General features: G+C 45.4%; 1 protein-coding gene across 1 annotated transcript in view; it reads right to left on the bottom strand.

The window, feature by feature from the left end:
- Positions 1-13,692, bottom strand: part of LOC146198848 (acid-sensing ion channel 4-A-like) — a 44,339-nt gene extending 30,647 nt beyond the window's left edge. Inside the window, exons 1-4 of the mRNA XM_084591991.1 lie at positions 13,436-13,692; positions 12,767-12,863; positions 11,323-11,424; positions 54-208 (exon numbers count right to left, since the gene is read on the bottom strand). Of these exons, the coding sequence (XP_084448117.1) occupies positions 54-208; positions 11,323-11,424; positions 12,767-12,863; positions 13,436-13,692 (611 nt within the window). The remainder of the gene's footprint in view (positions 1-53; positions 209-11,322; positions 11,425-12,766; positions 12,864-13,435) is intronic.
- Between the last annotated feature and the right edge of the window lie 9,309 nt (positions 13,693-23,001).

The raw sequence follows: 23,001 nt of genomic DNA, 5'->3' as shown, positions 1-23,001 counted from the left end.
CAAAGTGAATCGGCTTCGACACAACGCTCGCCAACGCGCCATCGCTACCGTACTCTTCGCTGTTGCAGTCTTTCCCGCCGACGAGGCAGCTGAGCACCATGCCTTCCCGTTGGTGACCCAACAGCTTGGCCGTGGTCTCGTTGCGACGCTGGAGCTCGGTGATCCACTTGTAGAACTCCTCGCGCTCTGCGGCGTCGTCCTCCGGGAGCTGCGAAGAGGAGCAGCGGTAGTGATTTACTCACGATGGCCTTAAAATGGCTGCTAGCACGCTTGGTTTGTTAAGTAAGATGAAAATGGTGAAGCGTTTGTCAAAAGTATGTAGCGTTTGCGTCTGGGCTACATAGTTGGCCCTGCCTTGCCTGAGCTGTACTTTTGTTGGTGGAGTGGGGAACAACTCTATACACGTATTTCACAGCTACTTTCGCAAGTAGATCATTAGGCTGCGTACGGTAAATGTTTCAAGCAAACTTCAAAGATAAAACCGCAAACAAATGCTGGATGCCCTCACCAGTATCGTTCTGTATTGCGTCTCAGCTCTTACCTAATAGGCGGCTTAAGCGGACCTTTATATTGTCTGCGCGTCTGCTTATAGCCTGCTATATTTAAAAACATTAGCGGCCAATAAAGATTAAGTTATAGCTGCTGGGCCGGGAGTCAACGAGAGGGTGTCCAGAAGCACAAAAATAATGAATACTTTAGATACAATAATCCTTTTTATTGAACTGCAGTAGGAGCAGTGAAAGCATGTTCAATCGTGAATCTGACGCACCTCTGTAGCTGATTACAGCCCAGTATATTGTGCTGAATGTCTCATTCACTACGTTTGCAATGATAGAAAAAAGACGAGCAACGCTGGAAGACCAAAGAAGCTCATTAATCTGTGTGCATTATGACGTTTAATCAAACGACATCTCAACGGCTGCCTTAAGCCTATGATCGGCCATCAAGAAAGTAGAAAAATTGGCTGTGGTTTAGCTTCATTTAAACCTAGTGTGAACCGCATACCGTTCTCGATGACGAAACGTCATTTTGCGGAAATAGAATTTTGCATATGCAACGAATTCACAATACTCATCCATCATGCGATTTTTCATATAGCTGTGTAGCCTAACTAAAGAAGTGCGTCAAAGGGATTCTTTCACATACGAATAAAGAAGTGAGGTACCTTAAACAATTTTAAAAAGACAAATAAATTCGCTCCCTCAAGGTCTGCTCTTGTAGCATATACCAAAAGAATATTTCATCTTCGCAAACAATGCAGCATTGCTCGACATATGTGACAATTAATCAACGACATCGAAATTCTATTTTTCTTCAGGCATATCACAATGTTTAAGCTCTAAGTGGGCAGCTTACAAAAGAAAGTTCTGTACTATGGTTAAAGGGGAAGTTTTGCGCACCAGCGCAAATAAAGCTTTTCTGGCACACACACACACACACACACACACACACACACACACACACACACACACACACACACACACACACACACACACACATATATATATATATATATATATATATATATATATATATATATATGTTCCCCCTTCATGGATCACTGCCTTGTCGTGGCGGAGGGCCTTGCGAAATTCGATGAAGTCGTGAGCTCTGCTGTGTAGGGCCACCCAAGATAGACAGGTCACGGCAGAGAGTTCTGACAAAATGTGATTCACTGGAGAAGGTAATGGCAACCCACTCCAGTATTTCTTGCCAAGAAAACTCTATGGCCAATCACAATACCATTAATGATATGGCGCCGGAAGATGAGCCCTCCAGGTTGGAAGGCGTCCCACATGTTACTGGGGATGAACAAAGGGCGATTCCTAGTAGCTCCAGGTCGAATGAAGCGGCTGGGCTAAAGCCAAAAGGACGCTCAGTTGTGGATGTGTCGGGAAGCGACCGGAAAGTCCGATGTTGCAAGGAGATATATCACATAGCAACATGGAATGTAAGATCCATGACGCAAGGTAAACTGGATGTCGTCAAGCGAGAAATGGACAGATTGAACATTGATATCTTGGGTATCAGCGAGCTCAAGTGGACCGGAATGGGAGAATTTAACTCCGGCGACCATTATGTCTTTTATTGTGGGCACGAATCCAAGAGAAGGAATTGGGTCGCTCTCATAGTAAACAGAAGAATGGGCAAAGCAGTGCTAGGGTATAACCCCAAAAACGACCGAATGATTTCACTTCGGATCCAAGGTCACCCTTTCAACATAACAGTTATCCAAGTCTATGCACCGACCACTACTGCTGAAGAAGCTGACGTTGCGAGATTTTATGTGGAGTGCCTTTTAGACCGCACCCCATCATCAGACGTCGTTTTTCTCATAGGAGACTGGAATGCTAAGGTCGGGAGTGAAGAAATATCCGGAATTATAGGCAAGTTCGGTCTTGGCGAGCCAAATGAAACTGGGCAGATGCTAGTAGAGTTTTGTCAAGAAAACAACCTGACCATAGCGAATACTCATTTTCAACAGCACAAGAGGCGCCTGTACACATTGTTACGACCAAGCATCCGCAATTGCGCGCTCTATTGTTCGCCTGTGGGCATGGATAAGTTTTGTGAATATGTGGTGATGGTCCAATGGCTCTAAGTGAGCCTGTTTCCAGGAATCCTGTTTTGTAAGCATGTTTTGCTTTGTGGACAACCTGCAAATGCCAAATTGACCCTGTCAAGAGAACGTCTGGAAAAACACAAAGAAACGTCCCCCTGCGGGAAATAGCAGGAAGTGCTTTCTTTCTTTTGTTCACCCTTCCAGTCGAGAAGTGCTATCCTCCAGTGATGAATGCCTCCTATCCAAAGGAGACGACAGAGTGACATGTCCGCTGACGTGCAGGACAAGAAAGGAGCATGACTCATACGGCCATTAAGTGATTTCCCGGGAATGCAGGAAAGATTTGCAATTGTCGAAAAGGGACCATGTTGGGAGCCCTATGCGGCGCCACGTGCACTCGGGTTTCTGAGAAGTAAAACCCCTTTTTAGAACCAGCCTGTGGTTTCTTTGCTGAAGAATAGAAATGTACCTCCTCTCCTCGCCGTTCCCAAGCTTTTCCCGCCAACAAGTGATCACGCCCAACGAATGAATGCCGGACCAGTCAGTGCTTCAGACCATCAGTGCAGTGATGTGTTCGATTGGATGCCGATACCTGAGGGGCGTGCCCTGGATTTGGTTGGTCAGCATCTTCAGAGAGGGGCTGGACATAGGGGGTTTTTAAGGACGCTGCAGAGCACGAAATGTCGCTCTGGGCCCTGGGTAAACGGCTCATCCAGTCGCTTCTCGCTATGAACTCTTAACGCTTGTCGTTTTGCTGATGTACCCTTCTTTTTCATGTAAATATCCTTGTAAATACGTTTTCTCAAAGTGCCAGTAAACCTGCTTGTACATATTTTACCAACTTCGAAGATTCAGTCCTTCTTCAACCCCGAGTCTCTGCACGCTACCAAGTGAAGGCCGGGTCGACATAGCCCCAGCGTCACGACAACTGGTGGCAGCGGTGGGATCTGAATCTACAAGCCCCAACACTGGTGATCAGCGGTGGGATCTGAATCTACAAGCACAACGACTGATGACTGGAGATGGGATCTGGATCTACAAGCTACAACATCTGGTGATTCGAGGTGGATCAGAATCTGCAAGCCACAACATCTGGTGATCGGAGGTGGCATCTCAAGCAACAAGCAGGCGCAACAATCGGCCAACAAGAGAGCAGCTCGGAACATCGATCGCATGTGTGGGTGAGTGCTTGGCTTTTCTTCTGATGTGGACCAGGTTCTGGAACAGGGTTAGATTTTAAGAACTGGTAAAAAGTGTTGAAACGCCTTTAGGTTTGGTAGTTTGCACTGTTGTTTTGGAAGTAGCCGACACTCGGAGCGATCATGGACCTACAAAAGCTGCAGAAACCGGAACTGTTGCTATTGTGTGAGGAATTGGGAATTAATACAAGTGGTTTGGCACGAAAACCCTTGATTATAAAGGCAATCACTGATCTGGGAACCGATGATGAGGAGCTCAGTGAAGCATGGAACCTCATCGGGCAAAAAAAGGAACAGCTCAGACAGCAGAAAGAGGAAAGGGAGCGCGAACGTCAGAGGGAAAAAGAGGAAAGGGAGCGCGAACGTCAGAGGGAAAAAGAGGAAAGAGAGCGTGAACTTGAGAGGGAAAAAGAGGAAAGGGAGCACGAACGTGAGAAGCTTGAAAGAGAAGCAAAAAAGCTGGACCAAGAAATTGAGCTCCGGAAATTAGAACTAGAGTTGAGCAAGAGGTCGGGCGATTGTCCCCAGCTAGCGGTACCTCGTCTCAACAAGGAGGCAGATTTCCAGATGTCAAAGTACATGCAGCCATATGTGATATCAGGGGATATCGGTCTGTATCTGGCTAACTTTGAGCGAACTTGCGAAAAACTGTCCTTCCAGCGAGACACGTGGTCTCAGAGATTATTGACGGTTCTGCCCTGCGAGGCAGCGGAGGTTGTCGCGCGGCTAAGCAAGGAGGACGCGGACAACTACGAGAAGGTCAAAGCTTGCCTTCTGAGAAAGTATAGGCTTAGCGCCGAGGCGTTCAGACAACGTTTTCGGAAAGCTAGTAAGACCAGGGACGAGAGTTACCCTGAATTCCTGTACAATTTAAGAGTTAATTTGGGCGAGTGGCTAAAGAGCACTGATTCCTACAGTGATAGGGACGCTGTAGTCGAGCGAATTCTTTTGGAGCAGTTTTATAACTGCCTCCCAGAAAAAGAAAGAAATTGGTTACAGGACCGAGGCGAAATTAAGTCGGCAACTGAAGCTGCCGAACTTATTGAGGAGTATGCTTCGCGCCGACAATTCAGCAACCCAGCAGTGGATAGGCCCCGCAATCCCAAGTTCAGTGTGAAAAACCGTCAGGAAAGGCACTTTGCTAGAGTTGGAAACGAAGAAATGAAGGTTTCTTCAGGCAAATTCCCTAGAAAGGACGGCAGTGAGAAAAGTGGGGAAGTGACCAACGTGCAGAACACAAAGAATAAGCTTGAGGCTAGGAAGCCGCTCACATGCTTTAGGTGTAATGAGCAGGGTCACATTGCCGTCAACTGCCGGAAAGAAAAGATTGCTTTCTCGTATGTCAGGGACTGCGATGAAAATATGCAGCTTTTAGAACCTAGCCGTCCGGTATTGCGAGCTCCAGACTATGGCCGAGAATTCACGGTCCAGTGTGATGCCAGTGATCGAGGGTTAGGTGCTGTTCTCTGCCAGAGAGATGACGACGGTAATGAGCACCCCGTGCTCTACTTGAGCAGAAAACTGAGTTCTAGAGAGAGGGCTTATTGCGCGTCAGAGAAAGAATGCGCTTGCATTGTATGGGCCATTCAAAAATTGCAGTGCTATCTTGGAGGGGCCAAATTCACCGTAGAGACGGACCATTGTCCCCTGGCTTGGCTGCAAACTGCGACATCGAAGAACAGTCGCCTTCTTAGGTGGAGCTTGATTTTACAGCAGTACAATTTTGAAATAAGATACAAAAAGGGGAAGTTAAATGGGAATGCGGACGCGCTTAGCCGCTCTTTCTAAGCGGTCCGAGATGTTCCTCACCATGTATCCAAATTGATAATCAGGTTTTTTTTTTTTTTTTTTTTTTTTTTTCCTTTCTTCGTGCGCTTGTATATGTGTGACTATGTAAAGCAGCACGTTTGGTTTTCTAGGAATACGTGGGTCCTGAACGTCTTGAGAGTGGGCTTTTCTCGAACAACAATGGCAGTTTTCTTTTGACCTGGTCTCTTCAGACGGGAGCCGAGTGCTTGCTTCGACATGTGGTTGAGTTTCAGACAGCTCGAGCAATTTGGCCTACAACAATCAAGACAACGCGACAAGCAACAGCGTGCTTCAAGCGTTCACTTGCAGGCCATTAAGTCGTCTCTTCATGCAGCAGCTGGGACTGCTGCCCTCCGAGACTCTTCTGGCGGGGGAGGAGGCTGTTACGACCAAGCATCCGCAATTGCGCGCTCTATTGTTCGCCTGTGGGCATGGATAAGTTTTGTGAATATGTGGTGATGGTCCAATGGCTCTAAGTGAGCCTGTTTCCAGGAATCCTGTTTTGTAAGCATGTTTTGCTTTGTGGACAACCTGCAAATGCCAAATTGACCCTGTCAAGAGAACGTCTGGAAAAACACAAAGAAACGTCCCCCTGCGGGAAATAGCAGGAAGTGCTTTCATTCTTTTGTTCACCCTTCCAGTCGAGAAGTGCTATCCTCCAGTGATGAATGCCTCCTATCCAAAGGAGACGACAGAGTGACATGTCCGCTGACGTGCAGGACAAGAAAGGAGCATGACTCATACGGCCATTAAGTGATTTCCCGGGAATGCAGGAAAGATTTGCAATTGTCGAAAAGGGACCATGTTGGGAGCCCTATGCGGCGCCACGTGCACTCGGGTTTCTGAGAAGTAAAACCCCTTTTTAGAACCAGCCTGTGGTTTCTTTGCTGAAGAATAGAAATGTACCTCCTCTCCTCGCCGTTCCCAAGCTTTTCCCGCCAACAAGTGATCACGCCCAACGAATGAATGCCGGACCAGTCAGTGCTTCAGACCATCAGTGCAGTGATGTGTTCGATTGGATGCTTATACCTGAGGGGCGTGCCCTGGATTTGGTTGGTCAGCATCTTCAGAGAGGGGCTGGACATAGGGGGTTTTTAAGGACGCTGCAGAGCACGAAATGTCGCTCTGGGCCCTGGGTAAACGGCTCATCCAGTCGCTTCTCGCTATGAACTCTTAACGCTTGTCGTTTTGCTGATGTACCCTTCTTTTTCATGTAAATATCCTTGTAAATACGTTTTCTCAAAGTGCCAGTAAACCTGCTTGTACATATTTTACCAACTTCGAAGATTCAGTCCTTCTTCAACCCCGAGTCTCTGCACGCTACCAAGTGAAGGCCGGGTCGACATAGCCCCAGCGTCACGACAACATGGACTTCACCGGACGGTCTGTACAGGAATCAGATCGATTATATTCTTTGCCGGCAGAGATGGAGAAGCGCTATACAGGCAGTAAAAACAAGGCCTGGGGCCGATTGTGGCACCGATCATCAGCTTCTTGTTTCCAAAATTAAGCTTCGATTGAGGAAAACGCAGAAAACTAGAAGACCTTTCAGGTATGATCTGGATCAAATTCCATTAGAATATGCTGTGGAAGCGAGGAATCGATTTCAAGAATTAGATCTAGAAGACAGAGAGCCCGAAGAGATGTGGACTGATGTTCGTGATATAATACAAGAAGTTGCTACTAAGGTAGTTCCAAAGCAAAAGAAATGCAAGAAAGCAAACTGGTTATCTGAAGAGGCTTTGCAAATAGCTGAGGAAAGGAGGATGGCTAAAGTTAGAGGGAAAGACAAAGATGCAAGGTTCTCAATGCGGATTTTCAGAAAATAGCAAGGAGAGATAAGAATGCCTTCCTGAACATACAGTGCCAAGCAGTTGAGGACAATAGCCAATTAAGGAACAGAAGAGCTCTGTATAAGACAATCAAAGATATCAAAGGAAGCTTCTGTGCTAAGCTGGGCCTGATAAAGGACCTCACTGAAGCCTCAGAGATAAAGAAGAGGTGGCACGAATACACAGAAGAACTGTACAAGAAGGACCCGAATGTGCAAACCCAACATAAGACGGTTGTGTATACTGATCTCGAGCCGGGCATCCTGAAGAGTGAAGTTGAATGGGCCTTAGCCAGCCTTGCTAAGAACAAAGCTAGTGGAATTGATGGCATTCCAGCTGAGTTGCTTCAAAACCTCAACCATGACGCTGTTAACATTCTGCATACAATATGTCAGAAGATTTGGACAACCCTGCAGTGGCCGCAGGATTGGAGGAGGTCAGTTTACATCCCCATTCCAAAGAAAGGCAGTGCCAAAGATTGTTCCAACTACCGCACGATCGCGCTTATTTCGCATGCTAGCAAGGTGATGAAAATCCTCCAAGGTAGGCTGCAGCAGTATGTGGATCGGGAGCTTCCGGACGTGCAAGCTGGGTTTCGCAAGGGCAGAGGAACTAGAGACCAAATTGCCAACCTTCGCTGGATCATGGAAAAAGCAAGAGAGTTCCAGAAACCCATCTACTTCTGCTTTATTGATTATGCGAAAGCTTTTGACTGCGTAGATCATAGCAGATTGTGGCAAGCTCTCCAAGAGATGGGAGTTCCAATTCACCTCATCTGTCTCCTCAGGAACCTGTATGAAGGGCAAGAGGCCACAGTCAGAACTGGGCATGGTCTTACTGATTGGTTTCCGATTGAGAAAGGATAGAGGCAAGGCTGCATATTGTCGCCCTGCCTATTTAAGCTATATGCAGAGTGCATCATGAGGAAGGCCGGTCTGGACGAGTCTTCAGCTGGAGTGAAGATTGCTGGAAAACGTATCAACAACCTTAGATATGCGGATGATACCACTTTAATGGCAGAAAGTGAAGTGGAACTCAAGAGACTTCTGATGCGCGTACAAGAAGAGAGTGAGAAGTTTGGGCTTAAACTGAACATTAAAAAGACAAAGATCATGGCGTCTTGCCCTGTCAAGTCCTGGATCATCAATGGACAAGAAGTGGAAGCTGTGACAGATTTTTTGTTCTTGGGCTCAAAGATTACCTCGGAAGGAGACTGCAGCCATGAAATTAGGAGACGCCTGCTTCTGGGAAAGAGAGCAATGGTTAGCCTTGACCGCCTAGTAAAGAGCAGAGACATTAGTCTGCCAACCAAGATCCGTATAACTCGTGCTATGGTCTGTCCAGTTGTGATGTATGGATGCGAGAGTTGGACTGTGAAAAAGGCTGAGCGCCGAAGAATTGACGCGTTTGAATTGTGGTGCTGGCGAAGACTCTTGAGAGTTCCTTGGAAAACCAGAAGACCAAATCAGTCGATATTGTCAACCATAAACCCTGACTGCTCATTGGAGAGTCAAATTCTAAAGTTAAAGCTCAGCTACTTTGGTCATCTGATGAGAAGAGAAGAGTCGCTGGAGAAAAATTTGATGTTGGGAAAAGTTGAAGGTCGCCGGAAAAGGGGTAGGCAGCGAACGCGATGGTTAGATGGCATCCTCGAGGCACTGCAGATGAAGTTATGTGATGTTAGGAAGATAGTGAGAGACCGGAAAGCGTGGCGTGACATGATCCATAGGTTCACGAAGAGTCGGACACGACTGAACGACTGAACTGAACTGATATATATGTTCTTCTGTACCCCTGTTGTACCGGGGGAAGAGAGCTGGGTATAGTGGTGCGCCCTCTCTAATGGAATAACTGATGTCGAAAACAATAAAACGCATTGGAAACATCTATATGCAGCATTACTGTGCTCGAGCTCTCATTTTATTGGAGCATTTCTGTGCAATGTGTGAGCCCCAAAGGCAAAAAAAAGCATGAAAGGTGCTTTACAACGTTGGCATTTCGAGACTTATACGGGGGCTTTGATAGTAATATAACTGGACGCACAGGGCTACATTTTTCATAAGTGGTCATGGTGTCACGTGACTACGCGTAAATATCACATAGATATTCGCTCTGTTGATTAGATATCGGTTGATCTGTGTAAAAATTGAAAATCATACGTCGCGATAACCACTTCTCAGCACAGTAGTAGCCAGCGATTTGAGCACCCTACATACATGCGATAGTCACGGGCTTTAATCCTCTCTCAGTGTCGCAGTACATCAAGAGGTTTTACGGCTTGCTGAGGCACCTTATTAAGCATCTAATAACCGCATTTATCTTTTTCCATTCCTACTACCTTCTTCTGTGCGTTATTTTTTTTAATTTTCTTCGCCGCTCCATTTCAGTTTTTCTCTCCTCCGTGCCCTTTCCCATGCAGAGTAGCATGCAAACGATTTGTAAACACTGGCCAAACTCTGTTTTTCATTAAAGCATCTCTCTCTTCATGCGTACAAACTTTCCCCTGCTTGCTGCGTTCTTTAGCTTCTTCGATGTGAAATGCTAGGAAAATGTCTTTGACGCCCCTCGCCTCTACCATTTCTCCATTCTCTCTCGTGCCGTTCAAGCACGTGAGCACGGGTGTCTTTCAGCTAACCAATTTGCCTCATCCCCATTATAATCAAGCCTTCCTTTTCATAATGACTAATCACTGTCAGAAACCGTGGCGTTATTAAATATGGGATCTGATATGTCACTTGACCTTGATTTTTTGTTTCATATTGTTGCTACACTGTCAACTTTAGTGACACCGCCCTTGTGTTCATAATTATTTTCTGACTTTGCCGTGTGTGAAGTGTCACGAACTCGGGGAGATTTGTTTGTGTGTGTGTGTGTGTGTGTGTGTGTGTGTGTGTGTGTGTGTGTGTGTGTGTGTGTGTGTGTGTGTGTGTGTGTGTGTGTGTGTGTGTGTGTGTGTGTGTGTGTGTGTGTGTCAGCTCTTCGGTAAAGTGACTTACAAGCGTTCATTTGCGCCGTACACCTACTGCTTAAGGCATTTGCATATAGGTACACCGTATTGGGAAAAAATTCATGCAAGATCCCCACTTTTGAACGTGGTCAAAACGAGTGCTTTCGCGCTTATATTGCTTGGTGACCAGTAGCTGTGTCACCAAGCTGTGTGCAGAAGCCAGCTTCCTCGGTCATGTCCGCGTTAATGCTACCTTAATCCGATTTACTCTTATCTAACGTAAACTGGAAATTTAATGTCGAAATAAGTTTCGTCAGAGAAAGGTTGACGTTTTTTTTCTTTCAACCTTTCACTAGGAGGTCTCCTGATGTCTTATTCAGAAATGTGGCGCAACAAACACATTTCTGAATAAGATGCAGCACCAACTAGCCTCTCAAGCCGTTATTTTGGTCTCCCGATGTGTTTTTATTAGAAGTTAAGCTTCGACATTTTCAGATAAATATTTTAATTTTATATGGAAAAATATTGTGGAAAAGCCATTAATAATCTGTATGCACAAGAGCAATCACGTTTTTGACTGATGATGTTTTATAGAAACTTTTCTTAGGTCCTTAAGTGCAAGTGCTTCACACAAGAAAGATGCATTGAACGTAGTTTGCAGCACGCAGGCACGCGATGTTGATTGTAAACGAGTTGTTAGGACAGTTGGCAAACCATATCGAAACAAGCTTCGAAAAAGACTGCGCAGTGTTCTGAAATGCATATCTTGAAGTGAAATTGCAGTACATTGCGGCTGTGATAGCCTTGGAAGCATTGCAGCGTCGCTTTAACGATACACCAGAAACGTCCTTTTTGTTTAATCGGATGAAGATGGTACAGGAGAGCATGAAACTCGCATGTATGTCGATGAAAACAAAGAGAATCGTACTAACGGAAATGAGCAGATAATGATTTATGTGTGCAGAAACTCACCCATATCGGCAATATAGGGCTTCGCCCACATATCTTGTGCTGCCATTCCAGCGCAGTGCTCCGGTTGAGCTCAATGTCTCCACAAAACACACTTCTCCGGACCTTGGCAGTGAAAAACACAAAACAAAAAGCGATCATCCGTGAACCTAGAACTCAGCTGTCGAGCGCCGTAGCCCCGGAACCACCGCGATGGGGTCTTTATTTGAATTGCATGCTTTATGTATTACATGTCTTCGTGCTAATATCACATTTTAGCATCGCACTAATATGATCACCACATGTCAATATATTATGGCGAGATAACTGCAATATTTTTCATTAGCCGCTAAGATTGCTACCGTCAGCTTCGACACAAAGTATTAAACTGTCTCAAGCAAGATGACCTGGAGAGTGCACCGATCCGTAACTTTATCTGTGTTAAAAAAAGGAATGTGATTCGTACAATGTTTCTAGGAAGAAATGACCATTTCAAATTTGAGTTTCTTTGATTGATTCATACATCATCACGTACTACCAGAAATGCAACATTAGGAAACTTTAATCTACCGCCTACCCATATAGTGTATGGAGAACGATGGCTGTCTTTCATAGGTGCTAAGATATGGAACACTCTATCACAAGAAATAAAATACTCTCGAACTTTCGCGTCTACAGCTAAAACATTTTTTCAGCGCATGCATTATATGTGATACTAATACTGTGCACCGTTGGCATCTGATATATTACTGTAATTTAGCACGCACGATGTTTTTGTCTCTCTTTTTTTAAATGAAGCGATTGTTCCTTGTTCTGCTTGCTTTTTAGAATTTGTATTGATGTTTCTTGAAGACATAGCGCAAAAAAGAGACGGGGACAACACAGATGTAGACAGGACAGGCGCTAACTGACAACTTTATTTTCGAGGAAAACCGCAGCACAATTTATGTCAAAACTCACGTGACAATCAAGGGGCCTTATACTACGACCAAATACAGTTTGACAAAGGGCGGCCGACAATCTTGACCCGGAGAAACCAAAAAAGAAACAAGGGGGCCGGGTAGCGGGTCCCCGTCTCTTTTTTGCGCTATGTCTTCAAGAAACTGCTACCAACTAGCCCAAACCAAACATCTGTTGCATTGTATTGATGTATACATCCTACTCCTCGCTGTTCCTAGTTTGTATTATGCATGTGACGAAGTGTCTGCATCATTGTATTTCATTTCTTGGACACATAACTAGCCTATGGCTACGGGTCCAAACAGTGTTGGACACATCTTTACTGTATTTTCAAAAAAATATAAAGAAAAAAAAATTAAAGAGGGTAGCTACTGACTGCTGTTATAAACGAAATGTGGCCGCGCTTTTTTAGCTATCTTTTAAACAGTCAGTGTAGTAACAGTGGTGAGGCCAGTAAATGCGATCAAGGCGAGAAACTTTTCTTTCGAAGGTTATCAGTGACACGAACCTGGTTCAAGTTGCAGACCGTCACGGCTGGCAGTGCCATTCCTTCGGGCGACCTTCTCCATTTGACATCCACCGTGTCGGCGTACTCGAAGTATTCTCTGCAGAAAAAAAAATGGAAATGGAATAAATAAATTCACTTTTCCTGATCTGGCTCCGGTTGCAGTCACAAGCTCCATCTCGCATATAGCTTTAAGGTAGTAAGCCGAGGGCCCACGTCTATGATGTTCCATATTTTCAGGTTTTAAGAGGCAGTTCAGAGACCAGTTTAGCGTTCTGCCTAAGTGATAGGCTTCAAATGCTCTTTTTCATTATTTAGTTTTTCTCCACGTGTAAGCTGGGCCACTATGCGTGTAAGCAGTGATAACTATCATTGACTTCGCACAATGGTCACTGGGAGTTAGCACTCGATAGGGTCATCAGTGGGGTAATCATAGTAGCAATGAAATCTTGTTCGTTCACCGAAGAAAAATGGTTTCGGATAGATTTTTGGTACTTTGTGTGTCACTTTCGAGTCTCCTTTCATCTTTCACTCCACTGGATCTCTTTCAATAATATCCATTCCATCATCTTTGCTGAGTTGCTGCTAACCTGTCTCCAACATATTTCTGATTATATTTTTACTTCCAACTATCGCCTGGTGCCACTTAGCATTTCTTGCAATGCACCTGACCTAAACACTTCGTAGAGGTCGTTGAGGCCGATGCATACGAGCGCTGTCAGGGCAGCTGTCCAGGCAAGGCGGCGCACAGGATGCGATAGACCTAGGATGACGCGCAGGCCTGGAATAGCCGACTCGGCGAACATAAGCCGCAGTCTCAGCAGCAGCTGGACGCCAAGCTTCGCTTCGTGGCGACCGTGGTCCCGATCCGCCGATGACTCCAGGGCTTCAGCCAGCAAGGCATCTACACGTCGCGGCCGTGCGGTCATCTGCGGCACCAGTTTAATACAACGCAGTCAGTGCAGACACTTGGCGGGTAATGCAGGCGCAGGTAATGCCGAAGCTGTCATTGGGAAAGAATCGTTCAAAGAAGTGTCCCTGCTGAAGGAGCTTCACATTGCTAGAGTGGAAATCTTACCGTTCGGGTAAATACGATCCTTACATCAAGAGTATTGACTTCTCAGAGTCCGAGGAAGTTTCGAGAGGTCATGTATCGTCTGGCTGTGTGGAATTCACCGCATAATTCCTTCACTTGAACTTCGCTTCGAGACTAGGCCTATTGCCTTCGGTGGCACGCTGGCTGAGGTACCTTCGTCGGCGCTGCATTATCGACCGCACAGTTATTGATATCCGAGCCAGGTTCCCAACTCCTGGTTCCTGTTCCTGGTCCACCGGCTGTAGCATACACCCTGCCGTCTCAAAATGCATATCAAGCCGTGAGTGATCTGTCCCCAGGGCGGAGCCCGGAAATGGCTAACCAGACTCCACTTGGTGATGGAGTTCCCACCAATGTGCGTGAGCAGCCGAGCACGCCAATGAACGTGTCCATAGCTCTACCATCTGAACGGGTAGTTCAGCGCGGTGCTCAGAGGCGTCCTTCAGAAGACAATGCACCGGTGTCATCTTCCGCAAACAACAGTTCACAAGGCAAGCGTTCCTGTACAAACGACTGATCACTCGGTATTTTTGACACCCGGATCAGCATCCTATAAAATGACCGTTAGGCTCTGACAACCAAGTGCCTTACTGAGATACCGAATAGAGTTACTCAGGTGAACCTGGACGCATGTCGTGGAAACAAGAGTTTCCGCGGCTTCACAGCATGCAAAAAATTAAGTGTATTTCAGTAACAAGCGAAGTCTCGGTTCCGGCCCAGGTTTATCTTGTTGATGGTTCCAACCTACAACGTTGTATTGTCCTGTCTCCAACGTATACGTTGACGAGGACCGGGCTGCCCTTCAGCATGAGCTCTACTGCCCTACCCATCGTGTGGTCCAAGTCCGTCGCACGCGAAAGGGGCGCTCTTGCATCGTCACTTTGCAAGGCCCTCTGACTCCCTCAACTCGCCTATTCTATTATGGCTGCATTCTACGCCCTCGACCATATAAACCGAGTGTTGTCTAGTGTTATAGCTGTTTCCGACCTGGCCATATGCACAAGTCCTGCGCCTGATGAAGATATGCGAGAAGGAACAGTATCATACCGGTGCGGACTTTGTAAGGCTAATGTGAGATCATCTCTCCGACTTGCCCAACAAAACAGAACGCAGCTCAAAAGGTCCGTCGTGTCGTGGGATACAGAAGCAATGGTCTCAACATGTTAGTTCACCACCACTTCAGACATCCAACAAATTTGAGGCCCTCCAGTTGGACGACGATGAATGGCCACAGCTATCTGAGACCGAGCCACCGGCGATTTCTACGCCACATGCTTACAGCACTAAAGCGAGCGCACAACGTCGTCACAAACAGGGTACAAACGGGAAGAACATGCCGGAACCTCCGCATGATGATGTGACTGCAGTTGACGATCAAATTGAACGATTTTTAGCGGTGGTCTCTAAGCTCCCCAAACATCGTGAACTGCTTGCTCTTCGTAGGAGAACAACGGAATCCCAGACCACCAATATAAATTCTGCCTCGCCACCGATAACGTCCCATACTCCTGTGTCGTTCACTGATTTCCACAAGTCTTCTGCTGCCCTGCCTGATAGCTCTTCGACATCATTACTGAGGTTTAGGTGACTCAGTTATCTAACCTGACATGTGCTTTTGCGACACCTGGACTCATAATCAAGATAACGACTACAAGTTATCGCGGTGTGCTTCAGTGGAACTGTAGAGGGCTCTCCACAAAGGTCGGAGAGCTCAAATCCTGTCTACGCATGAGCAAGCTTCATGTATGAGCCCTGTTAATGCAGGAGACCAACGCGTTGGCAGCCATTCCTGGTTTCAGTGGATATGTGTCTTCTTCCATGAGCGACTTCCATACGCACTGATGCCCTCCAAGTGACAAAGTTACTTAGACGCGCTAGTGGTAGCACAGAAATCTGCCAAAACATACACAGTCTAGCGGCATGCATACCACAACCAATTCGTATCAAATGAACTCCGCGCGACCTTTTAAGTGCTCAAAGCCAGGCGGATTCTGCGACCTGCCTTTCACCCTCAACCTCGACATCGCCGAACCTCATAAAATTGGACAGTGCTACCCTATTTTTGACAAGAAGGGAACACCTCCTACACCGTACACGTGCGCTGATACCTCCGTGTACGGTGAGCCTCCCCCGCGGTCTAACCCGTGCAGAGGAGGTGGCGCTTCGGAGGATTAGAGTTGGGGTGGCCCTAACACCGGCAGTGATCAGAAAGTGGCATCAATTTCAACATTGGTATCCACAACCTGGGTGCCCCATCTGCAAATACAGAAATACAGAAGCTGACATCCATCACTTGCTTTGGGAATGTCCAGCACTCAAGCTAACGCGTATCCGGCATCTGGTGGCAGCTGGCTTCTCCCCCCAATATCTGCAGTCATATGCTGCTTGAACGTAGGGACCACATCATCGTACACTCATCGACTTCATTGCATCAGCCAACCTTTATTCATTAATTTGAATACGCCTTTCATCCTTCAGAGCATTTTTATGCCCTGAGGCAATAAACATCGCAAAATGAGTCCAGTCGCGGAATTAGTAATCTATATTTTGCAGATTTTATTGCCGGGACCATGCAGTTTAGCAAGTCTTACATGTGACCCCTGCACACATAAAAGGAAAAGAAAATTACGCCTCCAGGGAAATTACATCGTTTATAAAATTTGCTTCGAGCATTGACGTCGGATATTCACGAAAAGGTCTGAATTTTCAGATTCCTCTTAATGAACTTTCATTTTTGCAACAATAAAAATGAAAACATTGAAAACGTGATGTCAGGGTGAAAATCTATACACTGAAAACTAGAAAAGATTTATACGGAATGTTTTACTTTTTTAGTATGGTCCCCACAGATGCGCTTACTAATTCTACAATCGGCAGGCTTTGCATTTGAAGAAAGGTTAGAACACTGGCAACAATATCCAGGTTCATAATTAGAATTTTCCTTCTTACACAAAAATCAGTTATTGCCAGGCGTTCAGGAAGAAAGACGCATTGACATTAAGTGCTCACGATTAAACGCTTTCTGCGATATTGATCTTAGAGTGTCAGAAAGTGACCTGTAGTGGCAATAAAAAACGATTTGTATTCCTTTTAGGCTCGAAATTATTTCGAGCGGTTTGGCAGCTGCGAAAACGTCCACCTTACAAAAACTAATGGGCTTGGATTGAGTTGAAGCGAAAAATTATTTTCGTGCTCGATTCTGCTAGCGATGGACAAAATGTATGTTGAGGCACCGATGCACCGCTTCGCTACGGAATTGCCACCTAATAGGCTGTCCCCACTTGACCACAAAGGGAGGGTTTATTGTAGAATTAGTTTACAAATTGTGACGCGGTGACTTATAGGCTAAGATGAAGTGTTTTTTTTTTTTTTTCCTAAATCAATCCTTTAAATGACATACCTTGAGGTGAAAGCTGGCTTGCCTGGGAAAGAACCTGTATTAAAGCAACGGTCCTGACGACCTGAACTGCCACCACTCCCTGCCGCAGCCGGTCAATATTCCTATGCTACAGGTGATTGGAAGCATGCCTTTCGCGTCCTTGGCAAGGACCAATAGCCTTTCTGCACGAAACTAACACCGCTATCTGTTTTTGTTAGATATAAATATGACGGTCTTTCTATTTGATTCTTACCGTATTTAAAGAACCGATACAAGGAGTGGCTGTGCGAGCATGCAGCCGCTAATGCTTTGCGAAGCTTAGATAGGCTGCGAAGGGATCGAAGAGTCTAGGCATTTTTTGTCCGTTCAATGCAGAACCACCTTTTCTCAGGAAGTTCGTGCGCGTCCATTTTTTCTTTAAATCAATAAAGGTCTTTTTGAAAGGCGGACAAACAGAGAGAATGCGCACGCGCACATTAGAGTGATTGATGAGTGCTAAGAAGCTTTTGAAAACAATGAACAACAACTGCCTTTATGAACTTATCGTTGGATATAGTGTTCGGCGGCTGAGTGCGAGGTGACAGATGCGAAATCACCCGCAGCGGCCGGGTTGTAATAAAGGCCACATAAAAAAGTGGCTTCGGTGCAGCTGGTCTATGAGCCGTCGAAATATATGCGTATCGCTAGCTTACGTGCCCTAAAATCGTTTTTTTTTTCTTGCAGTGTGGCAAAAATAATAAGCATTTGGAATAATAATGTACGACTTGCAAAAAATTACCAATTGCCAGTAATTGAATTACAGCTCCCGAGCTAAGGTCTAAATGAGACTGCCGGCATTTCGACTTATATAGCCGGTTGATTGGCGTCAGTATGCAAGGGTGCACTTTACAAGAACGACGTTTTCTTGTATTCCACAGTAGCGTAAAACATTAATTTAGCTGCAATATTTACGAATATTTCATAATCGGGCATGTTGATGTTTCTTGACGTCCATGGCGTGGTACGCTAGCGACGCTGTGCCGGAAACGTGACCATCGTGAAGACCTTAAGCTGGTCTTGGAATCTAGCGTAGCTTTAGGCACAAAACATGGAAGTTCCATGATGCATGCTTTGTAAAGTGTATAGATTTAAGACTTCTGTTCGATATTCAAATACGTTAGGGAGAACTTTTAAAACAACAACCAACATGAATTTTAATTCTCCAAACGGCACTCACTACAACACTGGTGGGAGAGCGTCTCCATGAACTATGTACCGCACTGCTCCGTAAACGCGGAGTGTCTCTTACACTTGAAGGGAGCACGCGTACGAGCGTCTCTCTCTCGCGCCACCCACCGACCACACCCACAGCACACGCGCACACAGCCGTACCCCGCGGTGAAGAACGGGCTATTCCAGTCCGTGTACGTCCATCCCCCGTTGTCAGTGCGATGGCCCAAATGTCATGCCGTGAAGACTACAGTAGCGGAGGCGGCACCCGGAATATTCAACAACTTCCATAAAGTGACCGAGAAAGAAAGGAAGAATGATCCGCTCTGTAATCGAAAAAGAAAGATTTGACTGCAAGAGTAATGTTGATTTTAGCCCTTTTTAACACATCTTGAATTCGGCCTACATTATGTTTACACGGTGCTGTGCAGTGCTGGAGGGAGCAGTAGCTTACAAATATCTCTTCACGAGTCAACTGACTAAGATAATTGGAAGAAAAGTGACTATAATGATAATGACAGGATTGCACTGTTTCTTCCAAATATCCATGAATAATTCCTTGAATGAAATGAGATTTGACGACAAATTAAGACAAAACTCTGCCCTGTCTCAAACGTGTAACAGCACGTAAAAACGAGAAGCATTAGCGTCCCTGAACTAACGGTCGGATAAACAAATGTCATCAACCAAGACATCCAGCGCATACGATCTGGAACGGCGTTGTTTGACTTGCCCGTTTAAAATAGGAACCCCAGATGTAACTTATTGCTCATTTGGACGAAAACAGTCTAGGGCTTGCATCAGGTGCCGTAGTTTACTGACGACAAAATGATTGCAAATTGTGGCACGTCCAAACTTTGTTCAGTTCATAAAAATTCCGTTTTTTATTGCGAAAGTATTACTTCGCTATGTTCACACATTTCTGTCTGCAGACTGCGTCCGCAGGCCGCGTCCGCAGACCGCGTCAGCAATATCGTGTTCGCAGCAGTTGTGAGTAATTGAGAAGTGGTAGAGGTTAATGAGGGGTGCCAATCGGTATAGAGTGACGTAATGTGTCCAAAAATAATTTGACTAATAAGTTATTAACTAATTAATTAGAGGCAAAAATGTAAAAGTAAAGGCGAAAGTGGTCTTATTAGCCAGTGGCTTGGCGCCACATTTGAATTTATGAGATACTAAAATAGGAAATTAGGTCAGTGAATTAGGGTAACGTCAAGATGTATCAAATACTAAATAGGTAAATTAATCAGTCAATTAAGGTGACGTCAAGGATGTGACGACACGCGACCTGAAGTCGAGCCAATAAAAGGCGTAGAAAGGGCTTGGCGCGCAATTTGAAATTACTAAAGACTAAAATACTTAAGTCAGTCAATTAGGGTGACATCAAGGATGTGACGTCACGCCACCGAAAGTAGAGCCGAAAAAGAGCATAGGAAGGGATTGGCGTGCAATTTGAAAGTACCAACGACTAAAATGGGTAAACAAGAACTGAAACAATGTGACGTCACGCAACCGGAAGTAGCGCCGATAAAGGGCTTAAGAAGGGATTGGCGCGTAATTTGAAAGTACCAATGGCTAAAATGGATAAACAAGAAGTGAAAAGACGTGACGTAACAGAACCGAAAGTAGAGCCGAAAAAGGGCATGGGAAGGGATTGGCACGCAATTTGAAAGTACCAAAGACTAAAATTGTTAAACAAAAAGTGAATTAAGCAACTAGAAGCAACCAGAAGAAACCAACAGTAGCATCTGAGCTTTCGCCTCACTCCAATGCAGATTCTGCAGTGCTCTTTAATTTTTTTTTTTTTTCAGTTTTAAAATATTCAAAAAGTGCACCTGGCGAGCGCTCGCCGCCGATTTGGGCGACATATCCCAGAGCGCAAGTCGCCCCACTGACGTCAGTGGGGCTGCTGAGTGCGCTCGCTCATTGGACGCTTTCAAGTTAGACGAGCGGCATGAGGAGGATGGGGCGCTGTCGCGACTGGTTTTCGTCTTTTTTGCTTGCGCGACGGCTTGGGTTGAGTTGAGGGGAGAGACAAGGCGCATCATTTTTGATCAGTCATATGTTCAGTGCTTATGAAGCTAGCTTAAAAAACGTTTGGGTTGCAGAGAGGATTGGTGGGGTACCTATTGGTAGTGTGCGTTTTATTATTACAGTCCATAGTATTTCATGGGTACTTTAATCGTCGACTTAACTCTCGATTTAGTTAATAGACGTCTCGCCCGACTGTTGTGCGCATTCACGTAAGCGTTGCTCAGCGTGGAGCTTACACAGCGCTGGTCGACTGAGCAGCCGTCAATCACATTACGAAAGTGAACCAACTCTTTACATTACACATTAAAGTAATTATTAAATAACTGAATTACTTAACAAAATCAGTTAAGTACAATACACTTAATGATTACCGCAAGTCATTATTAATTAATATGACTCATTGAAAAAATACCCGAATTTAAGATAATTAAAATTATTAGTTTCCTGCTATTAATTATTTGACTGCAATACAACAATTAGATGCTGAACTGACGAATCACTACTGATCACATGTCTGATCACGTGATACCAGGCGTGTGTGCACTGATGAATCGCTGCTCATCACGTGATACAAGACACGCCGAGAAGATTAGGACGCCATTATAGGGACGGATGTCTATTTAACAGGAAGAGAAATGCTTTCGCATTAAACACCTAAGGAGACTCAAGTGCGTCCCTTGAATATTTAGCCTTGCGTCTGCCACTTCAGAATAAAGCTTCGCCTTAAAGGTATACAGCGACAGCGTAGACCATCCGACACATAAAGCCTCGCTTTAATCAAGCTGTATGAACGTGCCTGCGTGGCCTAGGAGTAACGTGTTTGACTCAGAATGCAAGGGTCCTGGCAGGCTAGTTCTGATGTGCACCCTCCCATATGAAAGAAGACACCGAGCTTGCAGCTCCTGCCAAACGTAACTTCAGGCAACCCTACGTCCGGTCAGTGCATGCGGGACCACATTAGCTGCCAGCTACCACCTGCCAGCGTCATGCTCGCGGTTTTTCGCTCACAACACCGATGCCGGTGCCGGATTTTCTTGTGAACAGGGCTTTTAACGCTATCGTGTTAATACATGCCTGCTACGAAAGCCTGCCAGAAGATCAAATCAGTCGATATTGTCGACCATAAACCATGATTGCTCATAGGAGGGTCAAATTCTAAAGTTAAAGCTCAACTACTTAATTTGGTCATCTGATGAGAAGAGAGGAGTCGCTGGAGGAAGATTTGATGTTGGGAAAGGTTGAGGGTCACCGGAGAAGGGGTAGGCAGCGAACGCGATGGTTAGATGGCATCCTCGAGGCGCTGCAGATGAAGTTCTGTGATGTTAGGAAAATAGTGAGAGACCGGAAAGCGTGGCGTGACATGGTCCATAGGGTCACGAAGAGTCGGTAACGACTGAACGACTGAACTGAACTGATGGAAGCCTTTTGGGGTCTACAGCGTGCGTATAAAATGTGAAGTAAGAAATGAAGTACTGTGCTTGCTGCAAAGTGACAGCTATCACACATCTGTGACGTCCTTGTGACACTACAGTACCTGGCAGGACTTTATAGCCGACCGTCGCTGAGACCATGCACAATTTCTACCTGTGGCTGAGAACGAAAACTAAACATCCAGTGCATGGCATAAGAATTATACTCGTACATTCAATGTAAGTCATCCACATAACACCGGTTCATCTTTGAGAAGTTTGGTAAGGCATCCCGATGCAAGTATACTGTAGTAGGCCCAGATGAATCGATGAGGGTGAAAGTTTTGTTAGTACCATATTTTGGGGTTGAAACAAGCGGTACCAAATTATCAGAAAACTGCAGATGTAGACAAACAAAGTGCTATGCGCACCCTTTTCCCTATTTTAATTGGTTCGCCAAGTAGCTAGTTTTTGTAAATTCGCTCTGAGGTAATGAAGAAGGATGGCTGCGTGTCTAAGGCAAAATCAGCAATTCTTTTATTGTTACCTTAAATTATAAACTAGATTACATTCCATTGATTTCAATTTAATTCATAATACTCACACAGAAACGAAGTAAAAAATAAGTATAGATGGTATGAAAAACATGGAGCGCCATCTCTCAACTATTCGAGAATTAGGCCTGCCAGGTCGGCTCGGCGAAGATACCGAAACCGCTGTCCTGTGCTCGGTAAAGACGGCTGCGCTTCCTGTGAAAACTAAAGCCCGGATGAAATGCTGCGCTGCGCTATGCACCCTGTGAGTATGCTACAATGCGTTTCGGAGTCAGGAGCGTATCAGCCTTAAATTTATTATCATTTTTACTGGGCAAGAACATTCAATTCCGTCAAACGCAATGCGAGCTATCACGTTTAAACGCGTGTACCATTTTTACAGATTTTGCTTCCTCCACTGATTTTCCACCCAACTTTGCTGCCGATCGGGTCAAAATTATGATATAGACTAGAATATTTGTTATCAGTAACCAAAACAAGAACCGACTTTGCGTGTTTAGTAACTCCCTGGTAGAGCATGTTCGCTTGATTGTATCCTAACGTACTGAAACGTACTT

The sequence above is a fragment of the Amblyomma maculatum genome, chromosome 2 (assembly GCF_055883805.1).
Source record: "Amblyomma maculatum isolate TAMU_Amacu chromosome 2, ASM5588380v1, whole genome shotgun sequence".
Classification (NCBI taxonomy): Eukaryota; Metazoa; Arthropoda; class Arachnida; order Ixodida; family Ixodidae; genus Amblyomma; species Amblyomma maculatum.
This window is presented reverse-complemented; position numbering and strand designations above follow the sequence as displayed.